The sequence below is a fragment of the Aquila chrysaetos genome, chromosome Z, assembly GCF_900496995.4.
Source record: "Aquila chrysaetos chrysaetos chromosome Z, bAquChr1.4, whole genome shotgun sequence".
NCBI classification, from domain to species: domain Eukaryota; kingdom Metazoa; phylum Chordata; class Aves; order Accipitriformes; family Accipitridae; genus Aquila; species Aquila chrysaetos.
The window spans coordinates 33,250,751-33,267,715 of NC_044030.1; the positions used below are offsets into that span (position 1 = coordinate 33,250,751).

General features: G+C 44.9%; 1 protein-coding gene across 6 annotated transcripts in view; it reads right to left on the reverse strand.

Annotated features, from left to right (window-relative positions):
- ABCA1 (ATP binding cassette subfamily A member 1) overlaps positions 1–16,965 on the reverse strand; it is a 96,808-nt gene that overhangs the window by 65,914 nt on the left and 13,929 nt on the right. For 3 of the 6 annotated variants that reach the window (XM_030003574.2, XM_030003573.2, XM_041120668.1), the window contains 5 exons: positions 14,107–14,253; positions 13,759–14,003; positions 8,376–8,469; positions 4,345–4,486; positions 3,326–3,447 (listed from right to left, as the gene is read on the reverse strand). In XM_030003574.2, coding sequence (XP_029859434.1) covers positions 3,326–3,447; positions 4,345–4,486; positions 8,376–8,469; positions 13,759–14,003; positions 14,107–14,140 — 637 coding nt within the window. In that variant the 5' untranslated portion in view covers positions 14,141–14,253. The remainder of the gene's footprint in view (positions 1–3,325; positions 3,448–4,344; positions 4,487–8,375; positions 8,470–13,758; positions 14,004–14,106; positions 14,254–16,965) is intronic. The other 3 variants (XM_030003576.2, XM_030003575.2, XM_041120669.1) reach the window with 2 other exon arrangements.

Sequence of the window (16,965 nt, forward strand, 5' to 3'; positions counted from 1 at the left end):
GTTAAATGAAGCAAGGGTGGGCTGCTTCCTACTTCTAACACCTTCCCCTCTCTCCACTGGAGAGCTCTTCTGGAGCTCAGAGCAGCAGAGAACAGGAGCCATTCCTCAAACTCCTGGACATACAGCCCTGTTATGAAGGATTACCCTCTAACTCATCAAGAAGTGACTGAGATGCAAAGCCTGCTGGCATGGGTGCACAGCACTGCCTGAACAAAATCTTAGTGTCTTACCTTGTCTTTCAGGCACCTGTGTAAACACCCTGGCATCTTAAGCAAGCCTCCCTTCCCCAGAGTTCAACATATGCCTAATTTCAGATCAGACAACAAATAGTCACACCTTGAACGTTAGTTTGTGAGGGTTGTTTTAAACAAGCTTGAAGGGAAAGGACTTTGGCAAATGCTCTCTGAACACATTCAAATATCTGAAGCCAAATACAGACATACATGCTCTGCATGACTAGCATTGGAACAAAATCTATACCACAGTTCCAATTTGTATGCTAGTAATGGAAGATCACCTCCAGAAGCCTGTTTCAAAGCTGTCAGGGAACAGTGGCAAGCATGTGTGGAAGCAGGACATCACACCAGCATGAGGGGGCATGATGGAGCTGCAGAGACTGCAGCAGAGCCCACATCACACAGTAGGGAGCATACAGTCCCTCCCACTGGGGAAACACGAGCTGCAAAGCTGCATCTCTCTGCACCACTGATCCACATGGCTTCAGATCCAGGCCAGAGCTGGAACAGAGGAGGTATTACAGATGTTTTCATCACGTAATTAGCCCTCCTGCTAATCGGGGAAATACATGTATAAAGGCAGTGCTTTCAGGTTTGGAGATGTGCTTACATCTGACATCCAATTCTACTGTCTTCTTAGGTTCCCAGAGTCACTGAAGGAAATACTCCACAGAGGGAAGGATTTAAGCATCTCTCACACCTCACTGTCAACAGCAGCTGAAGGGTTGACCTGTAGTTCCCTTCCCTGCACAGGCATCTAAGCACTGCTAACCATAAATACACAAGTACTTGTAAGATTAGAGGATGCTGTTTTATGCATGCTGTCAGAGAATGAATCAGGCAGCCAAGGAGTGGGCAGCAGGGACCCTCAAGTTGGAGGCTTTGTAAATGAGCATATCATGAGAAGGACAAACAGGCTTTGTTCTCTGTAAGCCTTACCAACAATGGGCAGTCTGTCATTCTAATGACACAGAGGCTTGATTTTTTTATTACACATTTGAAATATTTTATTATAGAAATATGATCTTTGATGACTAGTCTGAGGCTTATTTTTGCAGTCAGGCTGCTAGTCTTTATAGTAGAGAGAAACAGGAGCCTTCTGACTTTCAACTTGTACAATACTCCCTATGCAAAATGCTTCTTGGAATCACTCCTCCCCCTCAAACCTTCCCAGCAATGAGAGCTTCAGCTTATAGGTTTGACAGTTTTCTTGTAAATGTCCATGTCTGATGTTCATTGCATGTTTCAGTACAAAACACCAGCATCTACTCTCTTTAGAAGAATTAACTTGCAGATACTACTGCGGGCACAAAGTGTAAAATCCAGTAACAGCAGCATTCATCATTCTGACAGAGAGAACTTGTTCCCACAAGACCACCAAGTCAAACCAGAGGTTTGAAGAGGTCCATGAAAAACAGCATTAAACCTCTCTTGGGGAAATAGTAATCTTAACTCATTTTGGCTGTGTCCATTATGTGTCCATCTCTGCACAAAGAGTTCACTCTACATCCTCTCCCTCTTAAAACTGCTGCAGATTTAGGTAAAAGCATGACGATGCCACTTAACCAGCTCTCAGAGTAAAAAGAGGGGAGCCCGGTGGTACGGATATTGAGCCTGGCAAAGAAGGGTGTCCCTTATACGCAAGTAAAAAGTATCAACTAATGCTCAGTCAGTAGACCACAGTATCACCTGCAGATCTGATCACGTCAGGATTCTGCATGGCCCTGAAGGGGAGAGAGGAAGGTTATATATCCAAGACAAATCCCTTGCACAGTTTGTGTCTGTACATACAGCCAGTGCACACCTGCCAACCTGTCACGAACAATACAGATTATTTCAAAGTGACCTGCAATGTACTGAGCAACACAGGAAAGGATGTAAAAACACCATCTCTGCTTTAGAAGTGTGCTCAGGACACACATCAGACACAAAACTATTCACATCATACCAGGTCAGATAGTTTTCTTCCTGGAGCCTGCCTGAGCCACGCTCAAATGAAGAAAGCTAGGAAGAACCACAACTGTAAAACGAGGGACAACTTTCACAAAACACTGTAATACCACCTACATTCAAAGAGCTCCACATGCCTGGATAGAGGCTGTAGGCAAAGACAGTCGATGGCTGTGTTCCCTGCTCTATTTCTTTCTAAACCATTACTTTCCATCACTTCCAATAGACACATGCAGCACTAAGACAGTGGCCAAGAGAAATAATCTTTAAGAGTAGCCCACGAAACTCTAACAAGTTGCCATGTCAGAGAGACCTGGCAATAATGAGAGACATGCCACACTTCCTGAGACTGGGCTGAGCTATTTCATGTCCCACCTCTGCTGCAAGCATCCTGTGTGATCTCACACTAGTCATTTATCTGCATGGGACAGGAAGGCACACCAGACCTTCTCACACAAGCTAAAAATGGAGTGATTCTCATTTTTCACGGCAACCAGGGCTGTGTGAGCCCCCAAGACAAAACATTTTCTTTTGGACCCTGCCATTCAAAATCCTGCCAGACAATAGCAGAGAATGAAGTATCCTACACCAAACAGTTATATGGAAACAAAAAAACCAAGAACGGAAATGGAGACTTCATTGTCAGATAACAATCAGCTTTGAGTTTATAAACTGGAGGCCAACATCAGCTTTTCCTCATCTGTGTTCTTCCAGCGCACTTCCCTCTGGAGCTCAGGGGGTAGAGCGCTAAATTGCAGCTATATTGCGTTCACTGCTTCACTGACAAAATAGCAAAATAATTAGTGTTTTCCAAAAAGACACACTAAGACTCCTTTGAGAAAGTCAGCATTTTAACTGACTTCAGTGGGCTGAGGATTGTAATTTCACATCCAAAACAGCTGCTATTCTTGGCATTACAGACCATCCCTTTTCTCATCCACCGAAGAAGCTAAAGAGCATACAAAGCTCTGACACAGGAGAAGCTTAAGGTACTTCTGCAGCATTGGAAAGCATTTGATGAGCTGTAAATTATAACCACGCACTTTCCCATTATGGCACATTTCAGAAATTTATACACATGAGGAATTAACCAGGCCAGAAATGCCAGATGTAGGTGGCTCTTTCTACTATGCCATTACCTGAGCCAGAGGAGTTTCCCAGCTTGCGCAGTTTTCCCAGGACATTCTGGACATCCTTTATGCTCGTGTCCTGTTGGCTGTACAAGAGTAACCTCTTGGCATCTGAGAACAGGCGGGAAACACTGGTGACAGGAAAACACAAAACCAAACAGCAGTCATCAGCTCTGTGAGCCAGCATCCACAGATACAGTTTTACATCCCAATTCCAAAGTTCAGTCCCTTTCAGTTATGCCACTGCCTTCTCCAGTACAATAAGCCCTTTCTTCAGTGACCACCCTGGGACAATTCAAAGAGCCTAATAAAAGATAGCTGCTAATGCAAGGTCAAACAAAGTTACATGGGGAACCTCCATGCATTTGGAAGTGTTTATTTAAGACTAGGATGGAGAGGGCCTCCTACTGCCTATAAACTGCTTCCTCTTAGAAGCACAATAATTTAAGTATACCCTTGGTCCTTTCAAATGCTTCTCCAGGTTGCAGACACATTTTACTCTGCATTAAGCCTAACTGGCCTGACAGTATTAATACAGCAAGCATGGCAGGTTATGAGGAAGCTGGCTGTAAATTGAGCTTTCTGCAACACATTAGGCAGTACTAAATGACAAATGTCAGGGGGTATCCCCCAGACCTGCTCTTCAACTGCCTCTCACTCTACACTGCCCGACTCAGAAGTTCGTTAACCAAGGAAAGACGGTCTCTGAAAAAAGAGCTTAGGCCTTGCCTTTTTATGGGCAAAATTCTGAGCAACCGATGATAAGATAAGGGACACAAGTCCTCACCCAGGCAGGGCTTTTCATTCACCAAGAGCTTCGACTGCTTGGACTCAGGGATACTGCACACATACCAGCTCTCTGCTAGCCCCTCTGAACTTGGCAGCTGGAGAGCTTGGTACTTCAGTGGTGGCAGGAACAGCAAAACCCTCAATAGTGTAGGGTTACACAACTAGCTGATGACTCCCAAATATCCCTTTTCCACATATTCCCCCAAGAACAGACACGAGGAAAAAGCAGGCTGACTCACATGGAGGCATTGAAGTTACCAACAATGCCAGGGGCTTCTCCAGGAGTTGGGTAGCGGAAACAAGGATTGTTGGCATTACAGATGATCCCCTGTATCCATGGCAAGGTTCCTGCTGAAGGCATAGCTTTGTTTGGGAAGTGGCCTAGAATAGAAACACAAGAGCTAGGAGACAGAAACACAGGATACAAGCCACTACCACACAGCACTGCATTTGAAAGGCAGTGCTAATCCTGCACTGGTTACTGCCCCAAATTGCTTATGAGTGCAAAATTGCCAACACTAAGAAGGGCTGAGCTCATATTAAGTTCCCCACACAGCTCTAGCCTCTTCCACTGAAAAACTACACCTTGTTAAGCCTGTAGGAGAAGCTCTTCGCTACTTTCATCATTGCAGCATTCATTTTGGCCATGCTGACAGGGATATAGTACTTCTTGCTGAGGAATCCCCAACAGCAGGCAACTCCAAAGCCTGGTAGTGGTGAGCACATGCACATACATGCTTTTAACCAGCCACGCTTCTCTGGATTTGCATGCTTAACTAAATAAGGATTCGGCTTGAGGCCACACGGACAGCCCCAGTCAGGGTCTTCGTTCTGAAGACCCGTAATGTTTCTATTCAGTCCTTTTGGTTTTCAAAATCCACTCAACTCAATTACACACACTGTAAACACCAGGCAAAGGGTCAGCAATTGTGGGGTCGGTGCCTACATTGGTTTCCCTGAGATAAGTATGTCATTGCTGTCCCATATTAGTTTGATTTCCAGACAGTCTTAAAACTTTAGAGTTCCTAGAACATTTAGGCACCTGCCTGCCACACTTCAAATCTTTTTGCTGAAGTCTAACTCTTGTTACTAAAGACCTACTTAAGACATAGCTCAGACTTTGTGTCCTGTTTACATTCTGCATTCTGTCAAGAGTTAAAGCAGTAACAAAACTGCTCATGGCCAATCTCCACCAGTACACCACTCAGGCACTTGTGAATGTCTTACCCTCCAGCGACAGGGGAAGAAAGGCTTCCCTTTGTGTAATCCTGCACCTCAGCCGACAGGCTGCTTTCTGCAAACAAACTCACTTCCTCACCCCCACACTAGGGAGGGGAGCACAGGAGAAGGTTATGCCCCTTCCCCAGTAGCTCTTGCACCTACTCAAAGCAGGTACTCAAGGCTTTGACCACGAGATGCACATTCTCCCCTCTGGTACCCACCTCGCCCTCGCAGCATGCCTGTGATCACACAGGGGGCTGGCTCCCTACCTCCCCAGCCACAACGGAGGTACGAGAACCCCAGGAGGAAGGGAGGTCGAAGCTGCTGAATTACAGCAAGGCTGGTTAATGTAGGTGGCTGAAGGAAGACGGGGAGCTTATCAGCCCTCCCTGGAGAAAGCCAAGGACTCTGTCCAGGAGAAAGGTGAAAGAACCGAAGGTTCATTGTTTCCAGCATGCAGGGGACTGTTTGTTCCCAGTTCTCTGTTTAAAATAGAAAAGCTATTTACCTGAGCTCTCTGGCTTTTGTTTCATTCTGCTTTTTTATTCTTCTTGGCTGAGGGGCTTGGGGGGCAGGGGGAAGAGGAAAAATGCCAAGACTTTCTGATTCTTTTCATAAAATTTCCCAGAGAATCACCTTCTCTCTCCTCCATGCCTTTTATTTTACACGGCTAAGAGCTCAAAGAAACTATTAAAAGCAGTATGAAAAGAGCAAGAGTACATAAGAATTCATGTGACTTTTTATATACAGTGAGGCATGTAACAGCAGTTTCTCGGAGTAAAGCAGAAATCTGCCAGTTTTAAGTCAGGTGAGTTACACAGAAAACAGTGTAACAGCACACCATTTTCAGTGACATTGATGCATACATCCAGCTTTTCAGTAGATATTAAAGTCACTTTTTGTCAGATTTTTTTTTCCCAAATGAAGTGCATTTTGAATACCTTAAAGGGTCACAGGAACAGAAAAGCCAAACTCTACAAGACACAAGTCAGCAATCTTGCTCAAATGCAATCCAAGATGTCTTCTCTGGCTGGTCTGGTGAAAGCCATTAACTATCACTTAAGAGCTAGCAAAATTTTCCCCTGTGTTTTCAGAAGAAGGTTCCTCACACTAGGCCAGGCTTCTAGAAATAAAAAATCGTGACTGGAAAGTCTGACCACATAAGCAGCTCAGTCCCTGGTTCTTCTCCTCAAACAGGAAAAGAGAACTGAAAATCATATCTGTTGAAAAAGACTATAACATTAAAATACTGAGGCTATCTGGAGGCTACAAAGCACTTGCACGCAGCTCTGTTACTGCTATCATCAGGCATTACCTGCAAGTGATTTCATAACAGCATACAGCACTGCCACTACAGATAACAATCCTGTTTCCCTTAAGGCATCCACAGGGTTGCCACAGAGTTCACCATGAACTCAAGGTTTCTTTCTTTCTATCTCTGCTCACAGTTCAGCAAAAAATGTTCCACTATACAACACATCAGCATCCATCAGCATATGAATGAACATTCAATGAAATCAGTCCACACTTAAATGAAATTTAGTTACCTGTTCTCAGAAGCTTTTCAAAAAAATGGACAGGAGTTAACCATAAAAAGTGAATTAAAAAATTACCACATGCCCTAAACTCTACAATTCCTTACGACAACACAGGGAGAAGGCAGACAAAACAACATCAGTCAACATAAATGGGAAGGAAAAAGGGCTGCGGGTGAAAGCCTCAAAACTCTGCTTGTGACACCAGGTTGCCAGAGCAAAGGATTTACAAGGAGGCTAGTGACTAACAAGCCCAATCTAAACAGCATTATGAAAAGGCAGTTCTTGCTAGGTTTGAATTTATATACAGCATGGCCACAGCTGAGAAATTACCATTGAGGCTGCTATTTACACCAGCTGAGTAGACTGCTGATTGCTTCTCTTCAGCTTTATGTCCTTATTACAGGCATCTCCTAATGCCACTGTAACATTCAGTCTGAATAGCCAATTCAAATGCCATGCAGCTAAGTATGAGATTTAATTTAGGGAAGCTTCAATTACCCTGCCAAGCACTGTAGCAAGTGAGTTAGGCAGTACATGGGACTAGCAGTGTCCAAAGTGTAATGGGAAACTGCAAACATTAACACTTCAGCTTTGAAAGGATCCTTGCTAGCTTGAAAGCCTACCAAGCAGCACAAAATGCCCCAGCCACTGCAAAGAACCATGGGGTAAGTGCTGTAAGAGCTCGTTCTCTAACCATTTTAAGAATAAAGCACTTCAGAACACCCTCCGGAATCATGTTGTGCTGACCCTTAAACCTTACCCTGAGTAATCAGGCAAAGGAAAGATAAACAAAGAGCTCTTCCACAGTCAGCTAATTGCAGCATGAGATTGTCACCAATCACAGTAAGACAAAGCATGTTGCTAATAAACGAGTCATGCTTCCTAAATCAAATGGCAACCAACAAAGGCCTAAAGATTGTCATTTGCAGAGCAAGAATAAGCTTCCTTTGAAAAAGCAGAAATGTGCCCATTAGAAAGAAAAGTAGAATAGTTTTTCTCCACAAACGTATGACTGGTGAATCTACTGAATACAGAGCTGACAGTCTAATGGTTAGAAGGAATGGAAGTGCTCTTGTGCTCTTCGTATGTGATACATTAACCCACATTACTGTCTGAAAATGAGATTGCTTTCTTACAGATCTGAACACTGCTTTCTTTTTATAGTAAGTCACATACAGATCAACTATGAGAAGTAAGACTTGGGTTCTGTGTGGGTTTTGCAGACTTGTCACAGTTTTACAGCAAATACTCAGCTAATACATTATAAATGCAAAAAATGAGAAACAGCAAGAAAAACAGCAGCAATGTACAGTCCTGGAGCAGTATTAACATGTCAGAACACACTGCAGTCCCCAAGGTGGAAGGAAAGGTGCCATTAAAACTTCCCTGAAGATTTCTGACTGAAGTATGCAACCACTGCCCCTGCTCTTTGCATCTTGCCAGCTACATAATTACGTTCTAACCATGAAACAACAACCATTCTGGGTGCAGCTGCTGTGTTTGGTACTTACATTCATGCTGCTCATAGGGCGGATATGAAAGTCTTACAGAGATCAGGATGAAGAAGATAAACAGAGGCCAGGCAACTTCGATCAGCAGCTGGAACTGGAAACAATAAAAGACAAAATATTAAGACATCATATTCAAAATACAGGACAGAACAGAGGTTCCAGGACAATCCACTTTTAAGCCAGGACAGTTTTGCAAGCACTGCCTGACTTTGCTTTGCCTATGCATTCCAGGACCAGGAAGTTTGTTCCTCCAGCTTCAGAGGATAATCTGCAAAGAATTACAGGCTTTTCTCATTGATATATGCCAGTTATGGGACTAAACTAGATGTGCTTAAGGGCTATTTTTGGCTTCCTTTTAGAGTTCCTTTTGTCCCCTGACTGAAAGAAACCTTCCAATGAATCTTCCCAGCAATGCGCTGAATTTTTGGCCTCATATTTTAGAAGTAGTGGGAAGTACTTGCGTCCTGTTCTCACAGTGAACCATTAAGCTTCTACCCCAACACGTCGGGCATGGAAACTGTGCTTGTGCATAGCTACGCCAAATCTTTCAGTTTCAGTGCTGCAGAAGTATATTGGTATCAGGAAAGCAGAGCTAGTAAGATTAATCTCATACCTAGTTATTGTTTTGTTCTAATGTATGTCTGCTCCCAAAGGTAGGCACCTACTGGCCCAGGGTACCTACAGACAAGCAGTGAGTGTCAGGCAAAGACATAAAATTTAAGACAAGAATATAAGAAAGGCCTGCTATTAAATGCAGAGCATTTTTTAAACAGGGAATTGAAGCACAGAAAAATTCACTGAGATCAGCCACATCCCACAGAAGCTTCTGAGACACAAGCTGATGTTTCCGAGGCTTGATCTTCACCAGCCACACTCCTCCTTTTCCACTCCAGAAATGCTGCCTAAACATGCATTTTAGGTAAGCCATGAGACAAGGAAAAAATGAAAGCTTTTTGTTGCTGCTTCTTATGTTTTTCCTCCTTTGGGAGAGGGAAACCAGAGTGTTTTCTCAGTCAAGTAAAGAGAAATCTTTTCCCCTTCTTTCCTGGAAAACCCCGTCTTTTCTAACAAGATGTCTACATCGTTCTTGCTACAAGCCAGATAGGATAAGACCTGCACCCCAGTGGGAGAGAGAATCCACACACACAAATGTGTTTTCCCATGTTACACCATTAACAGCTAAAATCAGGCTCTTGACACTCAGCACAAGGCACTCCATGCAAACTTTGAGGTGAGACTTCTAGGTGACTACTGTACCTCAAAATAATCTCACACCATAAAAACAGTGCATTAAAACAAATGCCACTTCATCCAGCAGAGGAAACCATCTAGGATAGCTCTTCACAGATACCCTTAATGGCTGACATCCAACCAAACAGCAACCCTACCTAAAAGACATAAACATTGAGCATCAGAGGCTCCCAGGCACTCCTGGTAACAGTGCCAGCCTCTGCAGGATGAGTTTGGGATACTGTTTCCCACCCGTTATTTTTCATGCACCTACTGTATGACTACTGGATAAGAAACTCCACTGACACCATGCCAACAAAGATGCCAGGAAGATGTCTCACTATCTTTGGTCTCTGTTTTCACAATAAGCAGTGTAGTAGCAGCACACACACAAGCCACTAACAGTGACAGCCTGCTTCCTTCTGCATTAAACAGTGATCTGGCTCCCAGAGGTCAGAGATGCTCAGAGCTAGGACACTAACAACTTGTCTACTCCTTCCCTTTTCAGGATCCCGTCACAGCTGCTGCCAGGATGATGTAGCAGGACTTTTCCTTCTCTTGACACAAAGGTGGCTGCAAAACCAGGACAAGACATTCCCTCCGCCAGCATCAATGGCCATGCTCTGGCACGCACCACGGCCCTCTGCCACCCTGGCTGTAGGCAAGGAGCATGCATCCCAAGTGACTGCTACTACACTGTCTGGGGAAGAGTGGTGTCAGCTGGGCTTGTGGAGGCTTCTCAGGGCAACCAAGGTGGCCAGAAAGCCTCTTGCAGCCCTGCGACTGCTACAGAACCAGCAACAAAATGCTGCCCTTGAGATCAAGCCCTGGCTTGCTTGGAGAAATATCAGCCCCAGCCACACCACACTGCGGGGGGACAATAGTGCCCAAATGGCCCTGTTGTTGAAGGGGGAGCCTGGCTTTCTGCACACATAGCTCCTCTTTTGCAGGCCTGGTGATGGTTAATTACAGATTACACAATCATGAAGGTAACCACACATGGGCTGTATGCTTCTGCACAAGCAACATGTCTAACTTTGCAGATTGACAGGCTTGGGGAGGACGGAGAAAGGCGGGATGCAGCTTGGACTGACCAAGTTGCACCTTTACAGCTGAAGACTGCTGCGCCATGGCAGCCAGTGAAATGCTGCTTAGTGAAAGACAGCTGGCAACTGCTGCACCAGAGGCTTGCACAGGGTCAAGCTCAATGTGTCAGTAGCATTTCAACAGTTTGGACTCCCTGGCCAGCCTCTTCTGCTGTTCAACAAAAATTGAATTCTCTTCCTTTTGCTCCTAGAGGTCAGTAGGTTCCTTCCTCTACTGCTTCCTGACCTTCCTGTGACAGCACTTCTCATCCACTTTGGCCTTTGCAGTGGAAGACACAGGGATACTAAAGGAGACACGTCTCACTCGTATTTATACTAGATACTGAAAAATCAAGTCCCCTCACCCACTTTTGTCCTGCAACTACTAGACCAGCCTGGTAAATAGTGAAATGAATCTTCAAACCTCCAGCCCCTCTGCTACCCCTGCTCCATCTGGAGTTGAAGGAGGAACATCCCATTTGCACATGGCAAGTGAATTCAGAGGCAGCACTTGGCCAAGAACAAACTGCTCCTAATTTTACTGAAGCTAGTCCCCAAAGCAAGCCCAATTTATACCAGTTGGCTGGTGATGCAGGGTATGATTAAATATTGAGATCTACACTGTGTCAACAGGAAATCTGTTGAGCAAGAGCTAACCAACTATCACCCCATCTCACCACCAACCACACTCCCTGCTTTTATGGTCCAGTTTCAATGCAGGGAGCTACAAGCAGCTGACCAGTCTCCCCATGTGAGTTTGAGGTGCCTTACTTGCAAGGCAGCAGGGAGAGAGAAATGTGTTTACACAGTGACCCCTGAACATGATTTTTCTTTCCTCCTCTCCCCCTGTAAACTCCTTCCCCCACTCCAGCGCAGTTGGAAGTTATCCAGTACAAAGTAACACTTGAATTGCACACGTCAGGCTGAGCTTTGAACCCAGCTTTTGCAACGCAGCCCAAACTCACAGCAGCCAAGGAGAGGGTTTGGTGGGAAGCAAAGGCTAGCCCACACTTCTTGTGGGAAGAAGGGTAAGGATCAAACTATTTCTGGGCTACAGATTCAGTTAAGTACAAATGGGAGAGAGCCATCGCCAATACACCCAGCTCAAGGACCCTGGTCTCCTAACAGTAAAGCAAATAGATGAATCAATGTGCAGCCATGGTCACAGCATGGCAAGAAGAGATATTCTGCTACTTTTCTGCCATTTTCTGTTAAGTGGCCTTTCCTTCTTGACATCTTCAGGTAAAGCCCAAATGGGAACCATAATGAGAAAAATCCCACAGATATAGGAACCCCACAAAAACAAATGATGCCTCAGGCCTTCATTGTGAATTGACCAATAGTATCAGTGTGGAATAGAGACTATGAGCAGTTTCATGCCCTTTGGGCTACCTCATGGGAAACTGATACAAAAGGTGCCAGAAGGTACCAAGAAATAGCTAAGCAGATCCAAGATCATGACAAAACTACAAGCAGGAAGCTCTAGTAGGAACCTAGCCTACTGAGTTTTTGTGGCATCACCAAAGGATCCAAATGCACCTCTGCTGCCCAATAAGCTAGCCTACAGATACCTTGACAGGACATACATGCTAGACTCAACTTCAAGTAAACTTCAAACCTGATGCATTATTTTCAGAAGACCCTGACAAAAAAGCCATCATTCTCAGTGTAAAACTTAACTCCTCTGAAATCTCCTCCTGGCTTAACCAGTTTAAGCATTGCTTCAGCGGATCCATCAATGTCCTAGAGTTTCCCTAGTTGCTAAAGGCAGTTTGGAATTAGGTCAAGATTAAGATCTCTTAGTGGCAAGGGAGGAAGAAACTGTCTTCAGCTCTAAGAGCCTAGGTTACACAGGCAATGGCTAAGAACAGCCTATCTTTTTAGGAACTGTAGCCAGTTTTGAGACTACCTTCCCCAGCTCCGTTGCAACATTCTTCTAAACCATGAGGCTGTTCACAAGGTCAGGATGCTGGCCCATACATCCAGAGAGCAGAGAGCCTCACTCCTTGCAGCTGACACAGCTCACAGTCTCTCAGCTGGGTAGTCCTGCCCTGGGAGATCAAGGCTCCCAGAGTAAGGCCAAAAAACATCCAAATTGCATAGAAACTCCTGCCATCACCAGCAGCTCTGTAACCACAGAGGTATACAGGAAAAGTCAAAGATACCATGAGCCCCCTTTGCCTGGTTTTATTTAAGAATGGACTAATTCCAGCCATGAATTCACTGGACACAACTCCTATGAAAACAAGCCTCAGACACCTGAGCAAAGACTTCAGAAACTGTCTCCATCTCCAGTGGTGAATATGATAGCCTCGCCTCGCCTCCCCTCCCTTGTGACCCTCAGTTTCTAAAACAACTCAGCCACAACCAGCTGGCAAGTAGCCTGACATTTGCAGGGTTCAGAAAGCTTATCAGAGAGACCACTTTCCACTCACCACCTCAGTAACTCATGTTCCCTTCACATTCCCCACTCATACCTCCTCAAGGTCAGACCCAACAGGACAGATCCTCTGCACAGGCCTGTTATACAGGACATGCCCTTGTCCAACACAGTTATCCCCTAAATCCCTAGAGAGGAAATAGCACATTTTCTATGGCTTTTTGGTGTCTACAGGAGTTACAGCATCCTGTGAGGTCTCATTAATGTAAAGGCAGAAGAATTTTAGGAACACCATACTGGATTCATGCTCCTGTCACCACAAGAAGAAACTCTTGTTGCATATTTTCTATCTGAAGAGGTGTATTCCCACACAGCTAACAGATGGTGAGGCTAGCACTTAAACTAATCAGAACACACCTTGGTAAAAAAACATCAGTTGCCTGGATTTGTCTCCATGCCAGTGTAAGAACATCTCTCATGCCAGCCACTTAAACTACACCTCCTGTTGTAAAGTTACAAAACAGGCTTGGGTTTCTCTCCCTGATTAAAGAGATTGCAGATGCCTGCTATTGCCTCCACCACTTCTGCCATTACGAAGTGGCACAATTTTGTTGCTGTTGTTGCAGCCTGCAGCATTTGGAAGCTTTTGGACTCAAGCACACATCCCTGCAGTCTGGCAACGCCCTACCTGCAGAGCTGAGCAGGTCATGGCACAGGTTTTCATTTCATATCTTCTTTGCTGCACATGGCAGTCGTACACCCTCTCTGCCTGGTCTGACATGAGTGTTTCAGTACTCTGACTCTCTCTCACGTTGGGATTCAGGACAGAAGTCTTGATCACCTTTGAGCCCTCTGGTTTCTGTCCACCCACCACTCTCTTCAATTTGAATCCAGTCTTTCCAAAGGCAGACCCAGTTGCTCTGCCAGAGACCACTAGAGGTAAAACATTAAGATACAGGACGTTTCTCCATTCTGCTGAAGAGCAAGCTACAGGGCTACAACTTAGACCTCAAAAACCCCTTCGGCTAATACTTACAGTCTGTCGTCTTCTGTAGGTGAAATTCTTCCATAGCAGCAATCCCAGCTGTGTCCAGAAAGCCATCTTCCTTCAGCAAAGCCTAGGAGCTCCCTTTGTGCAGCAGCAGTGGCAGTACACAGCAGAGGTGATGTGGCTGGGCATTAACTAGAGAGGGGGGGAAGAGTTGGAAAGGAAAAGCTGTGTCAGTCATAACAGAAAAGGCAACAAGAAAGGGAAAGGTGGAAGCTGCACTGTGTGACCCCATGTAACCCTGCAGCCCACCACGGCACTCCCCACTGCTGCCTTCTTACCCCATGCACTCCAGCCAAGTCTCACAGGTCTCAGTAAGCTCAGATTTAGACTGTCTCTTACCTCAGAGCTCTGAGGCACAAAAGAATGCAAGACCTGCAGGACAACAGTTTTCTTCCTTCCTGCCCAAAAATTCCAAAAGCAGGAACACCCCAGAAGGGGGAAAAAAAATCATAGGCTTTGAAAGCCAGTTTAGAGACCGCTCTGAATGAGACTGAGCCATACAATTCAACCCTTTTTTTTTGTTGTTTAAGCTTCTTTCCATATTTACTTTTATCATGGTGAAAAGCCTGCTGCCAAATTAGGAAAGCCTTTGTTTTGAAGTCCAGTCAACACCACCATTTGTAGGAGAAAATGCTATGCACTCGACAGGCAAGTGAGAAACATCCATTTCCTTGAAGGTCAGTGACTAAGAATGACCCTGCAGCCATTCATATTTGGATAAAGTGAATGCAAAATTGCTGTTGAGTCAGTGCTCAGGTCTTGCAGCTACCTGGCATCCACTACTGTTGTGAACTGGGTGCATTCAGTATGCACCTTGAAAGAGTATGAGAAAGCATAAAGGGTTAAAAAACACATTCATCTCTTTGGTGGCTATTAATAATAGCATGGTATAGGCTTGTGTACACACAGACTTCCAGCAAGACTCAATAAAATGGAAAGGTGAGCTTATAGCACATTAGTTAAACTTCATTAAACTTTTCTTCCAGAATTAATTTGTCATAGCTTAATTTACTTTTGAGTTTGAGGCCACTTCAGATTAAGAGTAGTTTCATTCTGAGTAAGTGTCTGCACAGGAATTTAGTTAATCCACATAAAATTAATTCTGATTTATGTACTTGAATACACCCTGTTGACAGGCTCAGTGTTAACAGGACAGCTAGCAGCCGATCCAACACACAGTGAGCGACCATTCCCTCCAACATCTGTTAAACTGGGAACACACATGCCTTTGATTCTAGTGTCCCAAATACCAGTACCCTAGCCCTGTGATTCAGAGTTGCATGCCTGATTGCAAACTGCATTGAAAAGGTTCCCAAAAATCCATAAGTGTGCTAGGAACATAAGACTTCCTCAGGAAATGCTCTGACCAGTCCTACACTGGAGTAAGACGAGATGATAAATGGCTATTCTGGATGTGAGCTTTGTGTTAATGAACACTTGGGGCCTTCAAGTCTCATCCAAAAGTAAATTCCATTATTACAATGACTTGCAGATTAAAAACTTGTCTCTAATAATATAGGTCTGTGTTACAAAAAAGTTTCCCTAACATGACTAAGAAAAACAATTAAACCCATTACACTGAGTTCTACAGATAATTACACTGTAGTATCACAACAGGACAACAGTGTTTCTTAATGCCAGTATGGGGAAAAAAAAAAAAAGAACAATAACAGACGCCTACAAAACCCTACAAATTGTACCTCCTGTCAGCACACAGGCAGCTGAGACTACAGTCAGCATGGACTCATTAAGCTCTGTTAGGTAGTGCTGTCATTCACTGACATGACCTCTACAGATGCTCCTTCACAAAGGGATGCCCAACTGATCTGGCAGGAGAGCTTTCCTCCCCTGCCCGCTGCTTCCTGCTGGTTGGAGCACCCTGACACTAACACATTTCAGCTGCATGCACATCTCTCTGGTAGATAGTGAATTCCCAGAGAGAGGCACTTGACAGGCTAATAGCACATCCACAGCAGGGAAAAAACCTGCCCTTCGTGGACAATCTCAGAGGACAAACCCTGGCTGTTGAGGACTGTGCACACATGCTTATGGACCCAGAGCACACCTTTGCTTACAGGCTTGGATACAGGGGGGCTTTGCAGTATCTCCTCTGCATGTCAGTATTACAGATTTAAAGCTGCAATTAATATGTAACCCAGAGACAAAACTAACAGGGAATATTATCACCCCTCCTTTGTACCCCCCTCCACTGGCCCATTTCTGCTCTGGATTCAGGGGACTTGGCAACAACGCTTTTACTCACCCTGCTGAGCAACCTGGACTGCTACTCCCATAGTGCACAGGCACTCCATGACCACTAACTTGGTGCAAAAATCCTTCATAGAACACCAGAAGTGCTCTTTTCAAGCATTTTTCCACAAGGACACTGGTCTGTGGGTCACAGACCTCCATTTACTTTGCTGTGTTCTCCAGCGTGCCACAAAACATAAGCCCTTCTGCCCAAGTCCAATCCTGCAGCCACTGGACAAGTTTGGCGTACAGAAGTAGAGGACAGGAAGGGACTGCAAAGCCTTCTACAATCACTGGTAGTTATGCAACAGATTTTATCTTCAGAAGGGTGTTCAGAGCACCCACTCCATACTCCCCCCTCTACAATACTGTCAACTCTCTGCAACAAACTACTTTCCAATGCTTCCCAGCAATTATAGCTAAAGACCGATTTCCACGCACACAAAGGGCCACAGGAAGAGTGCAGGAAGGATCCCAGGGAAAGCCAAAGAGACCTTTGGCATTCTCATCAATGGAAATACACCCAACTCCTGTGCCTTAATACCCTGCTCAGAGGCAGAATAAAATCTGAAGCAGTCTGTGGGGTGTTTGAGC